The 27,725-nt window shown below is 31.9% G+C and overlaps 1 protein-coding gene across 2 annotated transcripts; it reads right to left on the reverse strand.

The window, feature by feature from the left end:
• Positions 1 to 338: 338 nt before the first annotated feature.
• LOC132725205 (helicase with zinc finger domain 2-like) lies at positions 339 to 27,354 on the reverse strand. 2 transcript variants are annotated; one of them, XM_060710295.1, is made up of 21 exons: positions 27,107 to 27,354; positions 23,703 to 24,329; positions 17,881 to 18,087; positions 16,947 to 16,986; positions 15,518 to 15,630; positions 14,401 to 14,607; positions 13,434 to 13,470; positions 12,217 to 12,341; positions 10,847 to 10,972; positions 10,627 to 10,687; positions 6,726 to 10,368; positions 6,362 to 6,450; positions 5,943 to 6,107; positions 5,629 to 5,766; positions 4,861 to 5,246; positions 4,447 to 4,683; positions 3,847 to 4,071; positions 3,525 to 3,675; positions 2,936 to 3,103; positions 1,553 to 2,012; positions 339 to 1,485 (listed from the first exon to the last, which is right to left on the reverse strand). In XM_060710295.1, the coding sequence occupies exons 1-20, from the start codon at positions 27,287 to 27,289 to the stop codon at positions 1,741 to 1,743; spliced, it is 7,200 nt and encodes a 2,399-aa protein (XP_060566278.1). In that variant the 5' UTR covers positions 27,290 to 27,354; the 3' UTR covers positions 339 to 1,485; positions 1,553 to 1,740. The 2 variants fall into 2 exon arrangements, with proteins under 2 accessions (XP_060566278.1, XP_060566279.1); XM_060710296.1 differs by lacking the exons at positions 23,703 to 24,329; positions 27,107 to 27,354 and adding an exon at positions 21,007 to 21,151.
• Positions 27,355 to 27,725: the final 371 nt, after the last annotated feature.

Genomic DNA, 27,725 nt, shown 5'->3' on the forward strand with positions numbered 1-27,725 from the left:
ACGCTCTATTTAAACTTTGCATTATCAATAATTTTATCATTATTTCGATTTCGGTTTTAAGAGTGAAAAGGACATTACCAGTAGCGGACTTCTTTTGCTTGACAATGTTCCAATGGCATTTTAAAATGATCTAAATACTGCCGATTGAATTAGCTTTAATGTGTTTCTTTTTAAATTCATAAGGCCGTTGATTATATATGGACAGGTTGATATTAAGAATATAATAATATTCATAACAAATCGTAATAAGTTTGACTTTAGTCTTCAATAACGTCTGCATCGTGCTAAAATTAAAAGTAACCCGTGGATATTGTATTTGAAAAAATAAACTATCTACAAACTGTTTCAGTTATTTTTTATTTCAATAATTCAAACATTACAAAACAAGAAAAAAATAAGGTGTATGGTACCTTAATTCTTTTGAGAAAACCAAAAATGAGAAACATGCATTTATTACTATAATAATGATTGAAAGACAAATGTTAAGATTGATTTTCTTTAATAAAAATAAAACAGAAAAATAAAAATTCTGACGAAGGGACAATCTCAAATATAACACATATCACAGCCTAGCAAATTAAACAAATGTATCACTTTTAAAGTACATGCATCTTCAACTGATGAAGAAAATGAATACAAAATAACAAAAATACGTATCAAAGTTTTGTTAACACTTTGCAATATCTTTGGAAAAAAATCAATATTAATGTAAGAAATGAATTATGCATGAGCAATGCTGAAAGCTATGTGTTAAATAGTAACTATTATTCATGTTCAAAACATTGTCTCAACATAAAAAGAACAATGCTTCGTATTTCAGGCCAGTAATTTAAGCAATTTTCATAAGACATTTTGTAACATGATTTTTTTAGTTACTAGGAACCGTAAACAAAAAAAGTATGTATGTACTTCATTACCAAGTTGAAGTAAGTAGTTATACAAACAATTATTCAATTTGTGAACATGACAATATATCTGTCATCTGTCGTAAAAATGTACTTCATTGACAAGAAACAATCTTTTAACACCATTAAAAAAACAAATACTTGTAGTTGAAAATTGCAGACTTTAAAGTATGTTTAAGAAAACCTTTAAGCAATGGTTGATTTAATAACAAATGAAATTCCTTGAGAGTCAAAGATGAAAATGGATCGAATTTATGGCACAATCGATAATCTTGCAAACATTTTATTCATACAAAATTAAAATTCTTTAAATCTGGCAAAATAAACAATGAAATAAAAAGGCAAAGAAAGATAAATATGTATATAACAAAAGTAGAAAAACACATTTTCATTTTAGTGCAAACTAAAGTTATAAGAAAATATCACTTGCTTGCGACTAGAGACATTGAAATAAAGAATGAATGTTTAGAACAACAAAAGTATGGTATTTATACTGAAGTTATGTATGTTTTGGTTTACTTAAATGAAATAGATGGCAATAATAACAAGTATATACAAACTTACAGTGAGCATTAATTTTCTAAACTTGCTGATAAGCAAGATAAGCACAAAATAAAAAACAACAAAGCATTCAATGTATATATGACATAAACTTGCTGATAAGCAAGATAAGCACAAAATAAAAAACAACAAAGCATTCAATGTATATATGACATCATATTACAACAAATATAAAATTAATTTTGAAATATTTCATTTTCAACATGACAAACAAATAAAATCTGCAATATGTAAAACATTCTATACAAATCAGCACATTTCTAGCAGTGATCGTCTACAAATTTTCCTGATAACGACGATGGCGCCTTCCCCTGAATTCTTGCCAATCATCAAATGACCCGGTGTAAGAGGTTGCCTCACCTTTGATGTACATTGTCTCACCATAACGCCGCTCACTTTCTAGCTGATGTTCCTCCATTTTCTGAAGTCTCGTGCGGACAACCCGTGGTGGAAATTCATTTGGTGTCTTCAAGCAGTCCCGATTTTCGTAGTGACGTATCAGCTTCTTCCAAACGAACTGATCACAAGATAGCAAGTTTTTGTTTCCTATGATTATAAATTAAAATCAAACTAAATTTAATATAGTTCCTTAAAACAAATGGTAAATTTACCATACAAGTTACATTGATTCAATTTCATTAAGTTAAAGGAAAAAATCTGTTTATAAGTATGGTTCCTCTGATCACTTTTTTCGATACTATCAAAGTTAAAATATAAATTCTTATTATGTATGATTTGTTAGTACGATGAGATGTATGATTAAGTTTGTTTGTTTGTTTATTTGGGTTTTACGTCACATCGACACAGTATAGGTCATATCGCGACGTTCCAGCTTTACTGGTGGAGGAAGACCTCAGGTGCCCTTCCGTGCATTATTTCAGGCACGAACGGGCACCTGAGTAGAACCACCGACGTTCCGTAAGCTAACTGCTTCCTCACTTGAAAGAATCCAAAGTCCCTGTCGGGATTCGAACCCACAGCGGTGAGGGGCAAGTGGTTTGAAGTCAACGACCTTAACCACTCGGCCACGGACGCCCCACATATTATTAAGTCTTACATAAGTTTATGTTCAGCTCTTCTAAGGAAGTTCATAGTTTTGCAGGTCACAGTGTAGAATTGTTGTTTGAAAATATTTATTAGCTTATTGATATAATTTTCATTTATAAATTGATTTCCAATGGTACGTCTTTTCATTTTGTAAAGTCGGTATCTACAAAAATTTCAAAAATTTAGAAACACAATCAAGACCTGTCTTTTCACCTTTGGTTGAAGTCCTCGATAAGGTCCATAAACTAACCTATTAAAAGAACATTTTTTAATACAATTTCTTAATATCATCAGGTTGAAAGGTGTAAATTTATAGTTTAATTTACAATCAAAATGCTTGCTGCTCTCAAAACGATTACGAAATGCCAAGACACAATATTTCTTAGTGTTAAATACGCCACTGCATACACAAAAACGCTTACCTATAATTATAAGGCCCTTCCTTGCTCTAGTAAGTGCAACATTTATCTGATTCTGGTCTGTGATAAAGCCAAGGTTGTGTTTACACCAACCTAATGTAGGGTTTGACTCTATCTTATAGTCAGGAAGTGATCGCACAGTGCTGAATATCACATAATCCCATTCACCTCCTACAATTAAAGTAAAAAATGATCAATCGAAATAAAAAAACATTATTTACGGAGGTCAACTATTGCACTAGAAAAACGGAAAGACAGTTTTAAACAGCATTGAACTAGGGGTCCTCTATGGCTGTATACGTGTTCAGAATCCACAACAAATAAATAAATAAATAAATAAATCATAACAATAATAATATGTCTTTAGACCATAAAATAAACGTCTCAGAAAAAATGGCTTACGGATACAAAAAAACAACAACAAAGAAAGACAAAGAACAAAAGCACAAAAAGCCGCAATACTCATCACTTTGTATCTTTAATTGCATTACTATTTTTTTCAAATGATAAACTACTGTAGTGTTGTTTAATACATCTGTATTACATGCAGTAAAACTATGTGTTAAAACAATACAATATGTTATGCTTATACCTTGACTTGAAACTACCGTACTGACATTCTCATCAACATAACCATCCTCTTTCAGTCGTCGTTTTATTTCTGATACCTGTGCGTTGTACTGGGAAAGTATCTGGACAGACTGTGTTGGTTGCTCTCTTGTGAAGTAAGAATATACTTTAATCTGAAAATAAATCAATTTCATGGCTTTGTATAATATATCGTAAACGGCATAAAATATTGTTTGGAAATAAACATACATAAAAACGAAAAGAATAAGAAATTATATGTTGGAATATTTAAATGAAAGTTTGCGTTACTGTTGGTTTGTATTTAAAAATATGAATAGAGTTACCACTTCATTAATTTCAGCTGTATTGCTCTTTGATTGTTCATTTCCATCTTCTGTTGACACAGTCAACACTTTTTCTTCTCCTTCAACATGAACGAAAATATGTGGATATGTATTCTTAATATCCCTTGGCCAGATGCTCATCTGGCCATTCTTCCATAGACCAGGCATGGTTACAAGGGCGTTGTCGTAAAAGTTTGCTGATGGGAAACGACAGATTTGTGGGTTCTATATATAAATAGTAAAAAAACAGAAATAACAAGTATCGACATAGTACCTTGTTTGCTCAAATATTACAATTTATCATGACAGTCATTTGTAGCAAATGTTTTTTTTTTTTTTTTTTTTTTTTTTTTTAATTTGAAGTTTGTAGCAAATAAATAATTTAATTACTGCACTTGTTAAAAGTAATCCTCATTTTTCAGCATAGTACAAAAAAGTGTCATGCATATATACGTTTAAATGTTTTGGAAAATTATACACATGACTATATAATTTTTACTAAAGTACCTGAAATGATACATGTACTATAAAACGTGTTTAAACAACTGAATGAATAATTCATAGTAAAGTGGACAAAAAAAAATCTGAAAAAATCACTACCATTCGATACTGTTGCTCCAACATGGTGAACTTCACATTGTTGATATGTTTTGTATTTGTTACAGCATAACGCTCAAACAAAGACATCTCCATCCCAAGTAAACCAGCCTCCCTACACATTATGATTGGCCTCAGTTGCTTGTGGTCCCCTATAAGCACAACCTGTTCAGCTTCTGTAGCTATTATAGGAACCAAACACTGCGGTTCAGGGCACATACCAGCTTCATCCACAATGACCTAACAATTAAGATGTTGAACCACTTTATAAGTTTATGAGGGATCCTTAAGATACATTAGGTACTCTGTGTCATTTGGACAACAATTTGAATTGACTGCATGTATTACGTCGATAAATTTCTTTCATTATTATATTATAATAATATTATATTGAGAAACCACTAAAAGTTACCATACCTGATGTACATTTGAAGCTTTTAACACCTTTGGATTAGACCCAACAGCAGTCGTGCAAAGAATAACATCGTGTTTCCTGATTTCATCAATTGAAGCTTCTCTTACAATGCGTACATACGCTGAAACTTTCTCTGGCATCGGCATGTAGTTGTTGTCCTTAAAAAGCTTATCATATGCGTTTATCTCTTCGGCATACTTTTTTCCTTTTTGACGAATTAAGTGATGAAGGGCTACAGGATATAAAACAGGTGATGTTTTCTGATTTCTTGTGCTTCTCTTCGACAGAAACGTTCTACCAGGGATAGGGAAGTCCAAAGCTTCGATCGACCTTCCATAAACACGAACAAAATCTGGGCAATAATTGCCCATTCTATTGTACATCCATTCTGTAAGTGAGATATAAACGATATACTAGCAATTCTTTGTAATTTATTAGTTTTAAAGTTTTTTTTTCAATTAATGAAACAAAATATATGAATCTTATGAATAAATTTAAACAAACAAAATGAAAACATCATCGTCAGGTGATTGACTTTGTGTTTCTCTCTAATTTTATTATAGGGTTATTTAGCTGAAATTCATTACGACATGAATCTTATATTACAAAACTTGTACTCACAAAAATGAAAATATTGCTGCATTGATACAGGTGAAGATAACTGAATAATCTCGTCTAAGAATAGAAACATTTTAGCATCTATGCATTCTTTCTTTCAATATATTGCGTCATTAAAACAAATTATCTCGTTTAGATTTCGGTTGTCTTACCTGCAACAAGATCAACTGATCTATTTGACGGTCCACAAAAAAGAACTTGTTTCCTTTGTTTTCCTTCTTTATGTTGAATGTCATTGATTTTATTAAATAGAGATACCAGTTTGATTCCTGTGTACGTTTTGCCAGTTCCTACACATAAAATACATGAGATGTTCGTCAAAATACACAAGAACAAGAAAATAGAGGTGTAAATGAGCAGTAAAATAAGACATAAAAGTTATGTATCAATATTTCATTACGACATGAGTATTTCAGTGTATTCATCTATATTGAAAATATAACGCGCATGTATGATGCATATTTACCAGGTGGTCCTTGTATAAGAGAAAAGCGAGACTTCAAAGCTTTATCTATCGCTTCCTGTTGCTTCTTGTTGTTTGGGGGCAACGGTCTTCGTCTCGGGTCATCACTACAAGCGTCGTAGTACAGGTCACGTTCAATAAGACTTGCAATATGTTTATGATCCTTATCTATAAATTAAATAAAACATCACTATCTGATAAATTCGCAATTTCAAACAAATCCTCTATGAATAAAAAGAGTACCGGTAAAATGCAAGCATGCATGTCCTTAATGATATACATGCATTACATATTAATAAAGGTCATAAGCTCGTTCAAGAACAGTATTTAATTTTTTTTAAACCATGGCAAATGCAAATGATCATGACTTCGATATTGATTATTATCCAGAGATTTACACGAAACAAAGTAAACAAACTTACCTAGATCTGGTATCTTTTTGTTGAGTGCAATCTTTGCGGCAAGTGTATTTTGAACTGATGGAAGAAGTTTTATAAAGGTTTCAGTTCTCCTGTAAAATTATATATGTGAGATCAGCATCCATTGACAAAAATAATATAGATGTTCATCTTTAAATGTTATTAAGTCGGTAAATTGAAAATTAACTTCATATTAGTCATTGTTATTCAAATTGTAAAAGAAAAAGCAGCATCAAAATAAAAATAGAAATTTTCAAACAGGCTTCATACATAATTACTGATATTAGAGAAATAAAGTCGCTTTACATTACCTTCGATAAAAGTGTTTACTTAAGAATGCTTTATACTGTAAAGTTAATCAACAAACCTGTCTACTTCTGATTTCCTCAAAATTTCAACACTAAAACGTTGCTTATCTACGGGAAAGTCAGTTGGAAAGTCAGGCGCTCGTTCGTGCAAATTAAAAGAAACAGTAACTTTTCCAGCGGTTCTCTTCTCTTTTTTCCTCCTTACTTTTGTTACTTCTGCATGTCCAACCCAAACTGATTGCAACGACTTGAAATCAAGCGACTTTTTGCCAACAACTTTACTTTTTGTTGGTAATGTTGTTTTAAGGCAGAGCCAATCGTAGGATTTTGCCCCGTTACTTTCAAATTCATCATCATCATCGTCGTCAGAAACTGTTCCTGATAACTCTATATTTCTGACCTCACATTCCGCTAAGCCAAGAGCAAATTTACCTTTTCTATCACCAGAAAATTTGATTTGTACATTACTGATGTTACATGATTCTTCATTCTTTACGACACCAGTAGCAGATTCCATCAACATCAATGGTAACCATCTCTCTAAATATACTTTAACCGACTTATACTGATCACATGTCCCACGTGTTGCGTATCTGTAGAGGTGTAAAACTGGATCCTCTGTATGTTGCAAACAAAGCTTAACATTATTTGACATATCGTAAAGCATGGGTTTTGGGGCAATCATACCTTTGTATGGAGAACCAGACATCTGAATCTTCAGTTGTTGCCCACGGGAAAATGTCATGGAAAATCGTGTGCTGGGTTGAATATTCAATGGATCAAAGCATTCCGTGGAGACATCATCAAGCCCTTCCCCATGATGTACTATATCAGCATTTCTAACTGCCCGGGAAAGATCATCAATATGACCTTCTATGGTGCTTTTCAACATTTTTGCCCATTGATACAGTGGGAGGAAGACAACTCCTTTGTGTGGATTTAACCTTAATTCATTTCCCCGATCAGGTGGATAGTTAGGACGCACGTGAAAGTCATACAGTCTCTTTCTCCAGACTGCTCGTACCATATTCCAGTGTGTATTTAGGTCCTCTAAAACTTCTGGTTTGGCTACCATGTCTAGATGATTGAAGGTTAGTTCTCTGCAATTTCTTGCTACATACTTCAAAAAAGGAGAGCATAGCATCATTCCTCTTTCGGTAACTTCATCAACATAGCAGTCAATCATCTTTGGATTTGTTTTGTAATCCATTGCTTGTTGTAGTGATTTACAACCCTTTTCATACGCTTTAGCACGTTTCGCAACGGAATTTATATGCATGCAAATGTTGTCAATTTCTTCTTTTTCATAAGGAGACCTTATCTTTTGGAATACTGCAGCATGGACAAGACGATGTATGATCAAATCATTGTATCTTCTTATTGGAGATGTAAAATGGGTATACGCAACCATGTTTAGACTGAAGTGTGTAAAATCTTCTTTGCTGACAAGGCTGCCGGAACATCTATAACCTGCACGTTCTTGGATTGACAGCCAATGCTGGTAAATCACAAGTTGCAAAGGGTGTATGTCGTCTTTTCTTATTAATTTTGCAGCTGCAATTTTTGGTGATTTAACCATTTCTTCCCAAATTGATTTTGACAGCATAACCCTTTGAGAGGTTTGATCATTCAGGCAATCATAAACGCTCGGTCGTTTTGGTCCAAATTGTTTATCTTGGAATCTTACAAGAATGTCTAAGTATTGGTCATTTCTTTTGAAAAACGCATCAAGACTTTCTTTTGACGGCGGTGGCTGACAGCGCAGAGGAACACAATCCCTGTAAGTCCTCAACAGTCTTTCTGCTACTTTCTTATTGGTCATTATCATGAACTCTTCAATCAAATAGTGAGCTTCTCTTGTTTCTTCTTCCTCCGAGCCCTGGTCGATCTCTTCCCAATCAGCATCTAAAGCAAACATGGCATTTCCCAACCTGTTTTTACGGATTGCATGTGCAATTTTAAAAAGGCACTTGATATCATTTGACAAAATGTCATTGCTATCTTCTGGCGAAGCATATATCAATTCTTGTGCTTGTCCATAAGTCAATTGCTTTTTAGATTTTATGTAGGATTTTACGATTTCTACATTGTTGCCTTCCATACTTAGAAGTCGTCCATTACTTCCGATGTAAAAGAAAACAGATATTGTCAGTCTCAATTTACCTTCGAGGAGACTGCAAATATTTGAACTTAACGGTTCTGGAATCATATTTCTGGGTTTTCGTATGCCTGGATAAAAAGTTGTAGCTCTGTTTCGCGCTTCTTCGTCTAAAGGAGAGTCCCTTGGAATAAAAATAGCCACATCTGCAATATGGACGCCTACTTTGTAACCGCCTTCAATTATTTCAATACTGAGTGCGTCGTCCAGATCTTTAGAACCAGGAGGATCAATGGTAAATGTATTCAAATTAGTAAGATTTACTCTTTCATGTAACATTTGCTCTGGTACTTCATCGCTCGCTCTTTTAATCATGCTCGATACTTGTTCCACTGTTTTCTTTTTATAAAGAGTTGGCACCTCATGCTGTAGGTTGAGAACCATTAGGCCAGTTGCGACACTACTCCCACTTGGCAGTCGTTTAATGATTGCCCCTTTTGGGTAGATATGTCGAGCACCCCATTTGATAAAAGCTACTAGAAAAATAACAGAGCCTTGCTCAGCTGGATTAACTTCAAATATTTTGGGATTGCATAATATGCCGGCCCTTTCATCATATTCGTATATTTCAACTTTGTTTCTTCTGTCCTTTTCATCTTTGTATTTTTGCTTTATCTCGTTATTTAAAACATGTATCTTTGGAATAGTTTTACACATTGGTCGAACAAGATGACTTTCCATATCGTCAAGGGTGCAGATAAAAACCGGATGTTTTGTGTTGTTGTGTCTTTGTCTATTCCATATACCAATAACTTGCCCGTATCGCTTCTCTTTAGAAACATGGTCGTCAAGAATTTCAACTATAACCTCATCTTCATTAAAAGCCTGTCCAATTTTCGATCGACCAGAAATTTCAATTATGCTTATAGAATCACGTGAATCGACCGGACAACAAAATGCTTCGTGGCATCCTTCTATCTGAATGGTACATTTGATGTACTTCTTCGGATTTTTTAACATCAATTCTTGAAGCTTAGCTTTGTCATAGAATTCTGTATAAAAACTTTCTCTTTTCAATACATTTGGATTTTTGTCTTCAAACTGATGCATATACGACATATTCAAACTAATTCCTGTCCTAAGAAGTGTCTCTTCACTCTCTGCTCTACCTAGGCTTTCAGATACTTCATCATTTTGCTGGTAGAATCTGCAACTTTGTTCATAAAATGACATTTGCTCTTGCATATAATCTATCTCAGCATCTTGCTCTGAAATCGAATTCAGATCTGGACTTCCATTTCTAATATGTAAATCATAATTAACACTTTCATTATCGTCGGAGTCACTATCTGATACACTGTAGTCGAAAGACGTTTCTGTTCCAAAACCAGATGTATCGGTTGTCGAAGTCGCTGCACTGCAACCACTAACATTTCGGAATCTTTCACTCTGAAGCCGATGTGCTGCCGTTGTGACTGTTTTAAGTGTAACCTTTTCGGTGTCTCTTAACGATGTGGATGATGATGACCTTGTTCCTTTCTTTCTTTCTAGTGACTGCGATCTTGACATAGGCGTATTGCTTCCAGATCGATCAATCGCTTTTGCTGAAATAATTGATATCCCCAGCAGCGTTAGTGTTTACCAATTCAATGATAAATCATTTTCAAAGGATTATACTAAGTAATATAAACATGTTGGAGATTTGAATGTTATTGTTCAAAAATATATTAGAAATTATTTTGATCTTTATGAGTAAGAATCAGAGTTCAATTATATTATCACATAAAATTATGCAAGTTTTGAAATTAATTGAACTATCAACAATTTATCATGACATTTATTATTCGAAATAAAAAGCTTACGTCTTTTATGTCGCCTCTTTAATCTCCTTGGAGTTGCATCTATCCTGCTAGCAGACTCATTCTATAACGAAACAATATCATACCTACAGATTACAAACTGTTAAAAAACATACTGACAAAAAAAACCACATTTTAAAAAAATATGATTGTTTAAATATTAACAGACGTTTTGAAATATTATTTTAATTTGAATATTAAAATTTAAGGATACAATACTCACTGAACAATTTGCATTTGTTCCTTCTAGCCAAGATTCATCTGGACCAATTTGCAAAACAGAAGATTCTTCTAATTTTTGGGCTATTTCAGCTTCGAAAGTATTAAGTCTTTCTTGATCACCTTTATTCTAAAGAAAAAGCAATTACACGAATAAAATGTGAGAAAACAACTTATCAATAAATGAATAAATAAACCTTGGTTAATATATAGAGGATATTCAAGTTTTTTCTATAAATACATGATTTATTTTCATCGAGTGGTATGAAAATAAATATTTCATGAGTGGCAGTCGCCACGAGTGAAATATGGTAATTTTCATGCCACAAGATGAAAATAAATCATGTATTTATACAAAAAACTTGAATTTTCTGTTTATTATATACATTTTTCTCTTTTTTGCGATAAAATTGGAAAGACTTTCCCTTAAATTTTGTGTACTGGCAGAATTTAAAAGAAAGTAGTCCGACAAGACACCAGTGAAAATACGGAAAATATGTTTCACTGCAGTGAAAAATAAATTTTTACAGTGAAAATACGGAAAATGAAAATACGCATTTTATTTTATCAATATTTCTCAATATTTCATTTATTAGTATATAATATATATTTTGTCCGATTGTGCAGGCTGCTTATAGACACACGCTCAAATTCGTTACTGGAACCAACAGTATTGATCATATATCTGAGAAACCCTAAAGAAATCAACGTCAATTTTAAGGGAAATTTTTAATGTTTTAAGAGGAGATCATTTTAGAAATATTGGCGCTAGAGTTATGAATCTTACAACATATGATGTAGTTGATAACTAGGAGCATAAATTTGAAATGTAAAGAAAAACCTTTTAAAAAATTTTTTAAAAAGTTACAGTAAAATATTACAAACCTTAATGAAAATACTAACTTTTAAAGGGAGATGGTCCTAGAAATATTGGTGCTTGTGTTATACATTACCACATAAGATGATAATGGTTATAAAGAACATATTTTTAGATTTTGAGTTAAATAAAGAAGTAATTAAAATGAATTTTATTGCACAAAAACCTAACCAGGAATCATACATGTATAGTAGAGCTGAAAAGTATTTTTAATTTGAAGATAAAATAAGATTCCAACAATAAATGTGTAACTTTTGACTTTTTAAATGCATTACGAGTTCAATTAAAATGAATTTTATTGCACAAAAACCTAACCAGGAATCATACATGTATAGTTGAGCTGAAAAGTATTTTTAATTTGAAGATAAAATAAGTTTCCCACAATAAATGTGTAACTTTTGACTTTTTGAATGCATTACTATAAGATTAATTTCACATTACAGATTATTATAACATATTGTGTGTCTCTAAGAAAAATATGTAAATGTTCTTCCTACCGAGCAGTACTTCAGAGCTAGCTTGTTTTTCTTTAAAGCTAGATCGTAATCGCCTGTGTTGTACAGTGATCTAGCCCAAATTTCCAAAGCTTCCGAGTCGTCATAATCACAAACGTGCTGCAAAACTGCAGGAATGAATTATGATAAATAATTATCCTTTATAAATGATAAAACAAATAAAAAAACTCCGAACGTTTAAATGAAAAAGAATTACGTTTCTTCTAAAACATGTAAAAACGTTTATAGATGAATTTGCTTAATTTTGCTACTTAGCATTTTAATTTTTTTTCCGCTGCAAAAATTATTTATTATTTATCATCGGTTGGGTCGGTTTATTCCAGTAGTACTGTTGTTGGTTTTTTTTCTTGCATAAAATATACAAACTAGAGCTATCAATAAAGGTGGTTCATACTCCCACAAGCTACCTTAACCTTGATTCAAATAAGTGGTCTAAGGAAAAGTTGAGCTTAACCTTTATTGTATAATGTTTTCAATCTGTGAACCCAAAATTATTACAATTAATTGCCAATCTTCAAGAAACCATTTTTCTACTTTTAGTAACAGTGACCTTGAACCTAAGAGGTCAGACAACAACCCCAAGCAAGGTATTTTCATAAGTTTGCTAAATGTCCAGGTTTAGTACAACAGTTCATTCCTTGCTGTAGTTATCGTCCGGTAACCGTTTTACTACTTTTAGTGACAGTGATATTGACCTTGGCCTCAGTGATCGGGGGGGGTGTCAAAAACTATCCCAAGCGCGTTTTCCATATAAGCTAACTATATACCAGCTGTGATTTCAATATTTCATTCCTAACTCTAGTTACTGTCTCAAAAATCAGTTTTCTATTTAAAGGAACAGTGACAATTAACTTGACCCCATTGGTTTAAAAGCAATCCCAATCGGGGTTTTCTACATAAGGTTGCGTTATACCAAGTTTGATTACAATATCTCACTCTTTACTCTCAGTATTTTTCGGAAAACATTTTTCTATTTTTAGTTACAGTGACCTTGATGTTACCTATGGGAATCAAAAGCAATCAAAACCAGGGTTTTCACATACTAAGATTGCTCTATATAACAAGTTTGATTAGAACTTTAGTTAACGTTTGGAAACAATGTTGTGGACAGACCTACAAGCTGACTCCTATATACCCCAAAATAAATAACTTTTGTCGAGGCAAACATTACACAATTTGTATATAGATAAGACACTTACTTGTGCTACATACTTTCCTAACCTCTTGATGTAAGTTCTGCAACAATTCAAGAAAGACTGTAGTGTACATAAAACTTTTTGTTTGGAACATGTTTATGTTTATTTTTGCACTATTGCATGCACTAGTTTTTAATATATTTTATAAACCTTATCAAAATAAAATTCAAAGGGTAACATTCTATGTTTTATTAAAAACTAGCAATCTGTTCATTTATATGTCAAAAAGTGTTCTCAGTCAAATCATATATCTGTCTAGAAATTATCCATTTAAAGTGAATCGGTTTATAATGGAAGGTCTGTAATACAATACATCATTACATTGATAGAATTTTGTATAAAACAAACCATGAAATAATTATCCATGGGTGTTGTAGGGAAGTGTGAGGTACATGATCCGATATAACATGTATTTATACAGCACATAATTGTTCTAAAACAAAATGGCATTTTCATCATAAATAATGATCATACCAAATCACTTAAAACTTTATCAACATTTTTCCTTTGAAGGTATATTTTATCAGAATATCAAAATGATTTAATTCTATAGTTTTTACCAATATTTGAAATACCTATAGAATTGTTTCCATTGAAGACCAATTCACTTCAAAGGACGACAAAAATAATTTCATTGGAAAAGTATTCTAATAAGACATATAATCCTTTTCGTAAGGCAAGATAATTTTAAACATAATGATGAAAATATCGACAGATGAAAGATTAGTTCATTTAAATCGTGATCGCATGTACTAGTAACAAATGTAACACTTAAAATATGGTTAAATTTCAGTGTTTTCGTTTCATTTTTTCCTTAAAAATGAGAAACATGCACAATGTATGATTTCATCTATGCGATGTACTAAACTAAATACTGTATGTCAATTATTTTAATCGTAGTCTCATTGTCTTCAATACGTTGGCACAATTCAGTCTTATACCTGCAACTAATCTTAAGACTTGTACATACCAACTGAAGATAGCATCTTGCCGCTCTCCATATTCCACTTTTACGTCCTGGCTGGCTGATAAGATCCTCTCGTATGCAGCCAATAACTATTAAAAACTTGTACACTTTGTTTATATCTCCATCTATATTTATGCAAACCGACCATTTTCTCCGTCGTTCTGCAAGCTTGGCTAAAGTGTCCAGATCAGCAAGGAGAACCCTTATTTTCTGAAAATTATTAAATAATAGAAACATCAATATACGATTGAAGCCAACATATCATATTATAAACCTTGCTTAGTATTGTCTATTTTACAGATAAAAGCAAATATTGATATTGCAAAATAAGAGACAAAATGAAAAAAAATGAAAGATTATTTTGTCTTAAGACTTTTACTTTCTTCTGTACATGTACATCTAAACCCTTTCTTTTTCTAACTTGCTGTCTTCTTTTTTCTATTTTACTCTCTACTTCACACATCATTTTTGTCCATCCTACCAGTCTTTAAACTTATATACACATACGTTACTTATTTCCATTAACATTCTTCTTACATTGAACTTCTCTTCAACTATTCCCGTTTCGCCTTATCATACTTTATACACATCCTGCTCCTGCAGTTAACAAACATTTTAAAGACTTTTTCAATATTTTACTTCTTTCCATTTTTATATATTTTATTTCACATTTCCATCCATAATTATCTACGTTTCATTTGTATATTAGTTCTTATTTCCTGACACTTTTCCTCATTGGTTTGTTTTTGTTTTTTGTGTGTTTTTAGGTTTATTATGTTCTTTATTTCCTGTCGTAATAACCAAATTCCATCTCTACTTCTACACAATCTTACCTTAATTGCTTTTTTGTCTTTCAGTATTATCCTACATTCATATTTCTTTTCATCCCTAATTATCTTTTCCTGCTTCACATCATCATTTTGTTCTTTTTACACCCAAAATGAACTAGTTAAAATGCTTCTTTTTTCAATAATTTCATTTATAATTTCTTCTAGATTCTCTAAACTGTTACTATTGTGTGTCTCCCTACCACCACATTAACCATATTCCTATTTTCTTCATACCTAATTTTCTTTATCCCTGCAACTACAGATTGGACATTCTATATCATCATATTTACCTGAAGGTTTCCAAACAGAATGAATATATTTTCTTCAAAAACTATAGCATTCCACAGTACTTGGGCCACAACGGTGTGTGTTTCAACCTTCCATTTAGCATCAAATATTGTAGCTGAATATATGAAAGTATATGACAAGCGTTTAAAATACATGTACAACAAAACATGTCTTTTTTAAAGATATTTATGAGCTATTTTTCATTATTCTTTCAAAATCTGTAACCAACTTTTATTTAGTGTCGGAGTAGCCAAGTGGTTAACACATCGGACTAATTATCTCTAAAGTTGATGGCCGCGTGTGTTCAAACCCCGTCAGGTGTCAGCTATTGTTCCAATAAGCAAAACACATTACCTTTACTGCTAAGTACTGGTTGGTTCCAGGAATGGATTCAAGAGTCTTTCAATTTGCAATAAGCTTATAGCCTTCAAAACCAGATCAATGAAAACTAACATGTATGTAAATTTTGTATTCTTTTGAACATAGTAAGTTTTTCTGTGTTTTTGTTATTTAATATTATAAGCATCACTCTGAAGCTATATAGACTTTGTTGACTAATTTCATTTTTGTAGGCAGTACAATGACACGTTTGCCTATAAGAGTAGCTCCTATTTATTGCGGGTTTTCTATCATTTGGTATTTGTTGTACTTTTGATACAAAAAAAATGGACTGTAGACAACATTCTTTTTTAATTTGAAGGCCTTGAAAACTTGAAGAACGTAAGAATTTTTAGCACGTCTTCAGCGTTGCCGTTTTTGGAACCAAGGAAATAATTCATATTACTTCCGTAGAAAACACAAGACTATGATACATGTTTACATCTAAACTCTATGACATACAGTTTCAGAGAAGAAAATCCAAGTGTGTTTCCTATATAAATTAATTCAAAATATGTGACCTTGGACTGGATAAGCGTAATTTATATACATTTTGTTGAAGGCCACAATACAATTAAGCATTCCAAATTTCTAAACTCCATCATAAAAGATCCAAGAGAATGGTCTAAATAAATTTCTAAAGTCTATCTTTAGCTTTGAAATCCTTGTGCATCAATCTGGAACCCTATTACCAACAAAGGATCATTTGTGTATGCTGTTTCGAGAAATTGTGGATAACAATGGATGACGAACAGGTTGTAACGGATAACATACAAGAGAGAAGTTCACCTAAGGTAAAAAGGAAGGACTTCAGAGATAACTTGCTCATTACCACTGTAGATCACGTTGAACTATTCATAAGAGAAGCTACAAAACAAACTGAGCGGAAGATAGTCTCAGGGGCCTGGTCTTAATTGAAATAATATATTATGGTCACCTGTAGTATACATCCATTAGTAAGGCTTATAGGTCATATTGCCATATAACATTATCGTGTATTACTAAAAAGCTCAACAAAAAGCTTATGAATTTGGACATAAAGAAATTTATTACCTGTGTAGAAACATTTTGCAGCTGTTATGAATTCCCCAATCTGAATAAAAAATGCATGTTTTAGTAAGCATTTAAAAATAGCTATAAAAAATGTGAAATTTTCTACAAATCAGCAAAATATCATTAGTAAAAAAAATCGAGCGTTTTTCTCTGCTTCGAGAAAAAATATTTCAATCGCCCATATTTCCATTTATCAACAGTAAATTAAGAAAATCGTTCCAGGTACATTTAGCCGATGCAGGTATGCATATGGGTTTAAATGTTCATCCTTTGCCCTTGTAAAAATACAGAACTCTTATTTACTTTTTAAATAGTTTCAGCTAGTATATTTCATTGTTGTTTTTTTCCGGCCAAAGGTTTTACCTAGAAATAATAATCCAAATCGTGAAATAGTTCGAAAACACAAATCTATCAAACAAATAAGCATACACGGATTTGGGTTTTTTTTAATTAAATGCATCAAAATTGTTTGAACGCTTTTTATTCTACAAAACTTGAATGCTTTACATGTTAACTGTGATACTCGTCTTTCCTACTGACCATCTCGCCGGTTTTCAAAAAAAAATTCCTTTACTCTCATCTCAGAGACAAGCAATAAATTGCTAATCATCGCTGTACACTTTAGCTACTGTTAACATATTTATACCGGCTGGGAATACGATTTGCTCTTATTTAAAAATGGTATTTCTGTGATTGTCATCTAAAAAAAAATTGTTTATTCTGTAAATAGTTTAATAGGCTATTTGTTTCTGTCTCAATGTGTTTTTTTTTTTTTTTTTTTTTGATATTAATTTTAAATACTACAAGGTAGAATAAGCAATGCATATATATTTTATAAAATATAATGGTGAAAAGAATTTGTCAATAACATTTGAATTTTGTTCATTAAAGAAAACATTTTTAATATTTGATGGTGAAACATAAAATAGATTACCGTGTTCAGAATAAAGGCACACTCGCCGTACCAGTCGGCTAATTGCTGTTCCGTGACCGTAACGTGTAGTCCGGTAAGGAACGTTTCTTTCTCATTGTTTATACCAATAATAGCCTGTAAAGCAAATCGTTTGGCGTCTTCTTCATTACCTTCCGCCAAAGCCTTGTGACTTTTTTCTATTAAACCAGATATATTGTCAGCCTCCATCTGAAAAAAGGGTTTAAAATTCAACTGTTTTGCAATTCGGCCATCGATGGCTTAACGTTTGCTCGGCTCAAAATTGGGAATTTAACCGCGAACATCATTTATAAACATTAGATTTATCTGTAGGCAAAAACTGTTTTTCACATTTCAATATATCACAATTTCGTGAAAATAATATCACAATGCATATGCTTTTACATGAAGTTATTAAATACAAATATAACAATATATTTGTTTACTTGATTTTTACAAATTAAAATAAACTAATTAACACAACAGGACATTAACTACTAATAATAACAGCTTCTTCCATAGGCCAAAATTAAAAGCATTCCATAAGAGACGACGCGCCGCTCACCGGCGTCGCCAATAACTGCCTTTCACTCAGTTGTATCAATAAGGAATTTTTTACAAAAAATAGAGAGGATGATATTGTGTTCAATGAGTTAGTATCAGCTAAAATATCAGCCCTGGAATGTTGAGACTTTACGGAATTACATGTATTACCTAAGTTTTATACATATATTTAGCTCCTAGTAATATGAAATACAAAAACAACTCAACACATTCTATAAGTAGCAATTCTAATCTAGTACATGTATTTTTTTTATTGAGACAAAATCGTTGATCGGAGTTTATTGTGAAATAAAAAATATACATGTATAAATTAGAGCCAATACATTAATTAATTATGTTTTTCTTACCCTTTTTCATAAATGATAATAAAAGTGATAATGATGATAATGATGATGATGATAATGATGATGATGATGATGATGATGATGATGATGATATAGATGATGATCATATCTAAACAAGAGCCATGTCAACATGGCCATCCCCCGCCGAATGTGTTTGCTTATTGGAAGAATGTATATGTAGTAGAGCAGAATAATTCCATTTTAAGAGGTCTTTTGGTAATGAAAACTGATGGCTATAGTGATTACAGATTTGAAACCTATGTGAATACTGATGGCTGAAAATAACAAAGGGCAATAACTGAAAAATAATGCAGGGTAGGTTATCATTCTTGTGTGCTGCATCCCTCCACCTATGAAGTTTCAAGTTGATACCTCAAATACTTTTTGAGAAAAAAATTGAATTGAAAAATTAAGTATGAAAAATAACAAAGGGCAATAACTCAAAAATTATAAAAGGTAGAGTTATCATTCTTGTGCACTGCACACCTCCTGAGTGAGATCTATGCATCTATGAAGTTTCATAATGATATCTCAAAGGCCTTTTGAGTTATGCTCTGGACAAAAATTAATTTTGAAAAATAAAAAAGGGCAATAACTAAACAATTATGCAGGGTAGAGTTATCGTTCTTGTGCACTGCACTCTTCCTCAATGAGATTCATCCACCTATGAAGTTTCAAGTTGATACCTCAAATACTTTTTGAGATAAGCTCCGGACAAAATAGTATGAAAAAGAACAAAGGGCAATAACTCAAAAATTGTACAGGGAAGAGTTATCATTCTTGTGCACAGCATTCCTCCTCAATAAAATCTATCCACCTATGACATTTCATGTTGACATCTCAAACACTTTTGAGTTATGCTCCACTCGGGTGAAAAATTAGGTATGAAAAATAACAAAGGGCAATAACTCAAAAATTATGAAAGGTAGAGTTATCATTCTTGTGCACTGCACACCTCCTGAGTGAGATCTATGCAAATTTACATCTATGGAATATCAATAGAAAAATAACCAATAAAAGATAAAAAAAATAAGGCAATGTTAAGTTATATGTAACAAAGTGAAATTGAAGTAAGGAAGAAAAATTTACATCTAATTACCTGAAGATATTAGCAAAAAATGAAAATTAGAATTTTGAAATATATATAAAGATATGTAATGTGGTACATGCCACAAGTGGAAAATTTAGAAGCCAATATGCTAAAAAAATCCAAAAATATGTAATAAATAAAATCAAGCAAGTCCAATATATAGCAGCCCACTGAGAACTTAAAAAGGTTACAATTCAATGTATGACGTTTCATTTTGATATCTCAAAGGCTTTTTGAGTTATGCTCTGGACAATAACTCAAAAATTGTATAGGGAAGAGTTATCATTCTTGCGCACAACATTCCTCCTCAATAAGATCTATCCAACTATGTCATTTCATGTTGATATCTCAAAAACTTTTTGAGTTTTGCTCCACTCAGGTGAAAAATTAAGTATGAAAAATAACAAAGGGCAATAACTCAAAAATTATAAAAGGTAGAGTTATCATTCTTGTGCACTGCACACCTCCTGAGTGAGATATATGCACCTATGAAGTTTCATGTTGATATCTCATAGGCTTTTGGAGTTATGCTCTGGACAAAAATCAATTTTGAAAAATAACAAAGGGCAATAACTCAAAAATTATGCAGGGTAGAGTTATCATTCTTGTGCACTGCACTCCTCCTCAATGAGGTCTATCCACCTATGAAGTTTCAAGTTGATAACTCAAATACTTTTAGAGATATGCTCCGGACAAAAATGTCGGACGGAAGGTCGGACGGACGGAGACTATTTCTATATCCCCCGCCGCCTTTTCGGCGGGGGATAATAAAATGATGAAGATGATGTTTATGTTAATGATAATGATGATGTTGATAATCATCATCACTTTAAGAATAATAGATAATTAACATCACCCACTCTTATTCACACAAATTGTCGAATTAATTAAAACACACACACACACACATACACATGCACGCACGCACGCACGCACGCACGCACACACACACACACACCACACACATACAAAAACTGTTGTCTTTTATATAAAAAAACAACAACAACAAAAAACAACAAAAACAAATTTAAAAAAAACAAAGAATAAACGAAAGAAAAAACAACAACAAAAACAAATACCACACAAAATCGCAATTGACTATGTGTGCATGAATAACTTGATTTTTAATACCTGTAAATTTAAATCCTTGTAAAAAGGCTAATGATCCTAAACATATTTATCCCCAACTATCAAAGGAGAACCTATGTTATTATGCACATTATAAAAAATATATCATTTATATGTCTTCAAATTAAATTGATTTACGGAAAATTCAATGCTATTCTCGGAAGTACAGATATATTTATCCAATATTTTGCGCATTAACTTTATGTTTACTTTTTAAAAATACAAAAAGGACAGGTTGATTCAGTCCGCTTATCAGTTACTGTGTGATATCACGTGACGTGAATCGATTGTTTACTAACCACCCGTCATTGTGTTACAATGACAATTAGATAATACAGATATGCCACTTGTTAAAAGTTAAAAAATATAATTTCGGGAAAGTTCAACGCGCCCACGTAAAATAAGTTCCTGCTTTAAATTACCTGTCTATGTCACGGAAGAAAAATATACCTTTTCGTTTCATTTTCGAAAAACGTACAGTAAACAAATCGATTTAATACTGAATTACGATACAATAATTGTATGAGAGGTAGCCTCGTGCAGAATTGAAGTTACTGCTTGTTAACCAGGAATCGTGGGTTATCGGTTTAACAAGCAATTGAGATTCAACTATGTATGATTTTTGTTTCTGTTATCATATTTTGCATAATATTTAAGTTGTATTATACTTGTATTGTTACTCTGTAAATACTGTTATGCTCTTCATTTTGCAGGAAATAAAATTATCAATTTATCTATCTTCTGTGGTAACGTACGACACCAGTATTGGTTAGTAAAAGGGGCGAATAAAAAAACTTTTTTTCCCCATCTAAATGGAACTTAGATAAATAAAGTTTAAAATAAGTTTACATTTTGCCACAATTCCTTTCAATCTTATAATTTACTTTGCATGAACGATTGATAACTCTCGTGGCATAATAAATTTTTCGCAATATACCTGTTACATTTAATTTATAAAAAGAGTGAGGCAGTATTTTTACATTTTACCCAAATTTATAATTTATTCATATCAACTATTGGTCAATCACCATTATAACAGTCAATCTTTTGAAATATATAGTAAATTCAGATCATCTTGACAATAAAAAACAGCATATAAATGTCACTTTAAAGATGTATTATTCCTTCATTCAATAAGTTCAGTAAATTTATATCCAGCTTTACACCAGAAGTTATGAGGTCTTGGTTCATGCATTCATAAGAGTTAATGCGGAGTGTGTATTAAAATGTTTCTGTGCACCTGAAGACAAATAATCATTTAAAAGCTGCGCTCCTAAAAACCAGGAAAAAATATAGGCAAGAAAATGATTTAAGTACTCAATATTCAAGTTCCGTTTTTATGCAAATTATATTTAATATTACTATTCCATCACAAATATCTCAACCCCGTAACTAACGGAATAAGGAATATTTTAGCATATTGTGGATAAAATTTTAGTAATGTCTTTGGAAAGTTAGTGTGTAAATGCATGCTTTCAAGAATTTTTATTTCTACATTTCACAAAGTTTTAACTTAGCTTTGGGGTTAATTTCTGCCAATTTTCGTGTAATCGTGTCATCGCCCCTCAAAATTCGAAGGCGAAGGCTAAAAACGCAATGATGTGCAATGATCATGTCGGCGGGTAGAAATCTTCGTATTGGCGCCCTATAACTGTTGTGTCGTCTCAAAAGAAGGGCCAATTATTATGTCTTCGCCATTAATGAGGCGAAAACACGACGATACGACAAATATAGGGCGCCGAAACGGACAACACGGTAATTCTAGAGAAGAAAATCTATCAAATATCGTTATTTCGCCTAAAATGTAACGTGTCTTCGTGCCGGTGTTCTCAAAAGTCGAAGGCGAAGACTCAGAGCATAAGTGAGCATATTTTCGACTTTTGAGGGGCGAAGACACGGATATACAATATGGCAGAAATCAGCCACCATACTAAGTAGAACATATGACTTTTTATTAAGATGGCATATGAAGTAATTAACACAGAAGAGAACTTCTAAAAGAGATAAACAAAAATGACTTTATCAACATTTAGTTTAAGTAACTGTCACATGTAATGAAATTTTCAAAAGTTGGTTTTAAGATATTTATCTTACAAAACCCCACTTTTATAACAGATATGGCTGTTTTTGAGTGGAATAGAAACTTCAAAGCAAAAGTATGTTAATAATTACCATGACAAGAGTTTTCAAAGATATCTCGTGAAACTATTTATATATTTTAATCATCAGTTCATAATGACGAAAAAATTGATTGTTTTTCTCAGTATCACCATCCCTTTTCTTACGATTAAAAGGTTGAGTGAATTTTATAGTGAATATATTTGGATAATGTTTAAAAAAACTTCTACTTTCGTTTAACACAATGTGTATAATATCACCTGGAAATAATTTGGAAACAAAGTTGCCTACCATACCATCACATATTACTTTCAAAAAAAGTTAGAAGTGTTTGTGTTATTGCTGTTTTTGTAAAAAAAAATTTTTTTAGTATTTTTACTAGTTTTAGTACTTACTAGTATAAATTTTAAAAAATCAAATCTTAGATACGAAAAAAGGGAATAATAGAACTGGTTTAAAACATTAAAAATAAGAATATCTTTTTGATTAACATTCTTCTTATACGTCAATTAGTACATATACACTTGTATATTCTGCTTTGGAAATATTTGTAATAACATAAAGTAATAAAATCAACCTACTAGTGTTAATTGCACCTCCGAAGGGGAAGGGAGACTACTCTGTTGAGTATCTTCTTCCCTTTTATTTGTTTCCCTTTTTCTCTCTTTTCGCTGCCTCGTGGAATCACTTTTCGCTGCTTTCTTTTTTTCAGGAACGCTCTTTTCGATCCTTTGTTGTATTTCAGAAACACTTTCCGCCCTTTTCTTTTTCTTTTTGGTATTTAATTTTATAAATAATAGAGTGTCATCAATTGTATTGTCATTATCAACTAAACTATGATTTTTCGTTTCCTCAGTATGTGTGATACTTACAGGATCACCTGTGTCGTTATAACTGATTGCTGACGATGCATCATTAGTCTTTATAGTTTCTTTTTCACAATCGATTTCATGTTTATTTTTAGATTTCGTGGTTTCCCTTGAAGTTTGAATGAGTTCAGACCAATCGTCTTGATCGTAAATCGGCCAATCAAAACAAGTCGAGACGTTTGGAATACCGTCGTCTGCATTAATATGTGGTTCTATTCCGCAGAAATCCCATTCCTGAGCTAATTCACAAGAACTGTTCTTGTTATTTTCCGAAAATCCTTGTTTATATCGACCGTAAGCCTTTCTCTTTGTCTTTTTTGCCTTCTTATTTCGTTCAGTCTAACAAAAAAAAACAACAACAAAATATCTGGGTTACAGTGTTTTATCTGTTACAGCTGATAAGGATTAAAAGTTTAGTTTTACTTTGTTCTATTTAATGTAGCAATGATTTCACTTTTTTCTAAAGAAATTTGATATGAATAAGTGTCACCAAACTTATTCATTTGATTGAACAAAAGGCAATGAAAGATTGTTTTTGCTCATGTAACACTTAAAAAACAACTTGGGAACCAATATAGACATGTACTTGTTTTAAAAGAAGAACGCAGCCCCAAACTCTAAAATTCACCTTTAATATACATATATCATACGTATAATTGAACTGATCGAAAGAGGTTACTATATATATATTCAAAAGCCTGAGAAAAAGAGATATTGATCTTTTATTTTTTTTTATTTTTTTTTTTAGAAAATACTTGTGTCTTTTTTAAATAAAAATATTACAACGCAATTTAATCTAGTCAACGGAAATACCATTCAGCTATTTATAGCTGCAATATTAACAAAACACACGTACTTTGATTTCTGAAAAAAAACATTAACGCGATATTACGTAATGATAAAGAAAGATCGATATACCCTACTTTATCTGGTACGCCACGGGTATTACCAATCGAAAAACACGACCTCAGTGCGTGTTCCTATGCATTTTCATAGTGTACTTTAAAATTTGAACATGCACAGGAACACCCAAAGAAACAAATAAAAAACAAAAAAAATCAACAACAAAAAAAACAAAAAAAAAAGGAAAAAGAAGAAAATAATGTCATTGCACCCTTTTAGCATGCGGTCAAAGCATATTTTAAGAGATTTCTTGTTGATAGCCAAAGAAATAACGAATCTGAAGGAGTCAAATATTACAAAGTTTTCTGTCGTCTGCTACGTACGATACGCGGTTCTGCATGCTTATTATTACAAACGTCAGACTATTTAGAACAGTTACACATATAAAAATCTATATGCATTTTATGAAGTTGTTTTTTTTTTCTTCTGCAAAATAAATAAAGTTATGCAGTTGTAGATATTAATGTACTTAAGATTATATAATACTTCGGATAAACTGCTTATCAATTATCTTCATTTCCTGTAAATGTAGCTAAAGTAAAACTTTATATCACACAAGCATTTAAAGTGCATTATGCTTAATGCGCACATATATGTTTGTCAAATCAATGCTATTTATCATTGTATGTCACTCATGAATTACAACATACAGTGTATTTAAATATCAAGAATGAATGGAATCCTCATCAAATATGCCAATTTGCTACAAAAAAATTATCTTACATACTTTTAAACATCAAATGGTACATGTAAATAATCCAAATTTCTCTTCCTCATTGTGTCCTGTTATCAGCTGTCACTTGTTTATGTTTATATGAACTATTTTTAGATATATGTCTCACGCATTTTCTGAAAATCTATTTTTAGAAATGGGAAATTACATTTTAAATGCTATCATTAAATAGGTCATTAGAGCGCAGCGTTATTTTGCTGCGTTTTTTTTGTTGCTTTTTTTGAAAATTGACTATCGATTTTTCTGTGGATAACATGTATCCAGCTCATCAACAATCTGCATCTTATTTTGCACCGGCGCTTAATATCGTAATGTAGAAAATTAATAATGGAAAAAACGATGTATGGAAAACGAGGTATAAATGTGTGTAGGTTTCTATCTTTAAATATTATGTATAAAAATACTTTAACAGTGCTTGTTTTTCCTTGTTGAAAGAAACGTACTTTGGGAGGGAAAAACATGTTACAGTTTTGCTACTATCATATATATGTATATGTTGTCTGTCATCCGCCGTTGCATTACAGAAAGGTGTAATGACACATTGACCCGCGAGTCATTTTTCAACGGTTTACTGGTCAGTTAAAACATTGAAAAGTGACCCCTAACCTTTAACCCACCTATACATAAAACATTTACTACTAGACGGGCAATATTTTACCTTAAATATTTGTATACAGATAAAATATAAAAAATAAGTATTTCTGGTGTTTTAATAAACATTCAAAACATCACGTTGGTCCCCAGCTCGATAATATCTAATTATTGTCACACTGTCATTTCACATTGTATGCGTTTTTATTTTTTTTACACCGGCAAAATTACTACCATTCTAGTTACTGCAGACTTTAAAATTGCCAACGAAATTAAACGTAATGTTCTTTACCACTGGCCTCTTCAAAATCTTAAGTGAATTCTTGGACACAACGTATATAATAGACTTTGATCAAAATTCTCGTACCAAAAATATGTTATTTTCTCCCTGGCTTGTAGTGTGTTAAGCTATGCAAATGATTTCAATATGTGGTGCAATATTGAAGTAAAGTTTCATAATCATGCTGTAAGAACTAAGAATAAATTAATATTTACGCACATTCAATGTGTGGCGGTTTGCCTCTGTTTTAAGCGCGAAATGAATGAAATTACTATTTTGTTACCAATATTTCTATCCCAGGCCATCACTTTGAGGCCCGGATCAAGAATATTTCGCCTAGTAGTGTGTGTTGGGGGGGGGGGGGGGGGCTTAAATTTGAAACTCATCAGATTTTGTATGAGGGATGCAGCATCAAGTGGCGGAGTCAAAGAAATATGATAAGATTTTTCTTTCCCTATAGATGAGGGTGGGGATGGAGACGGGGTGGGGAATATATTAAAAACTTTCTAAACAGAATATATATATATATATGTGACTCTTTTCAATTCTTGAGAAGTACATGTATGTTATATAAATAATCATCTACTATTATTTATTCGATAAACTTACCTCGGTCTTGCATTCTTTTCTACGTGTGTTTTTCCTATTTCCAAAACCTTTGAATTTTAACACATTTAAACCTATAACTCCAACAACACCAAATATGATGAGGAAACGATTGATAGAATCAAAAAAGTAAAAGAGATACAAAAGAGCTATAGCGGAGAAAACTTTAAAAATTTTATTTATCATATTTTCAATTCAAGTTGTTCAACGCTTATCAAAATAAATCACACCTCATCACCGTCTATATAAGACATAATGTTACTATGGCGTGCGTAAAAAACGGGTAGGTAGCATCGCGTTTAAAAGATTAGGTAACTGTTAAATTTATTTACCAATCAAATAACATTGGTTTAATCTGGTTTCCCATAGCCTTGAGAAATTAGATAATCAGTGATTTGATCACTATTGGGCATGTGTGCGTCATCGAACAAACAAAAAGTCAATAGCTTACTTTTTGTTTAAAGTAAAGTGTGTAAAGTTATAACACTTTTGTGAACACTTTCGTAGCTTATCATTTTAATCCGGTAGTGTAGGACGCACTGTTGCACATTGGCACGTGCAGAGATCTCGCTTCGCATGACTCACCCCTGTTTTACATGCAATCAATTTAAAATAACGTTTT

The sequence above is a fragment of the Ruditapes philippinarum genome, unplaced genomic scaffold (assembly GCF_026571515.1).
Source record: "Ruditapes philippinarum isolate M1 unplaced genomic scaffold, ASM2657151v2 ctg673_1_1_1_1, whole genome shotgun sequence".
NCBI classification, from domain to species: Eukaryota; Metazoa; Mollusca; class Bivalvia; order Venerida; family Veneridae; genus Ruditapes; species Ruditapes philippinarum.

Bases quoted from the DNA above. Each gene is read 5' to 3' on its own strand.
- LOC132725205 (XM_060710295.1), bottom strand. From the start codon at position 27,289: ATGATAAATAAAATTTTTAAAGTTTTCTCCGCTATAGCTCTTTTGTAT. The intron at 16,987-17,880 runs GTAATCTATTTT...TTTTTTATTCAG, and splicing joins GTGCCTTTATTCTGAACACG to ATTGGGGAATTCATAACAGC. The intron at 13,471-14,400 runs GTATGTACAAGT...GAATTGTTGCAG, and splicing joins CAAGATGCTATCTTCAGTTG to AACTTACATCAAGAGGTTAG.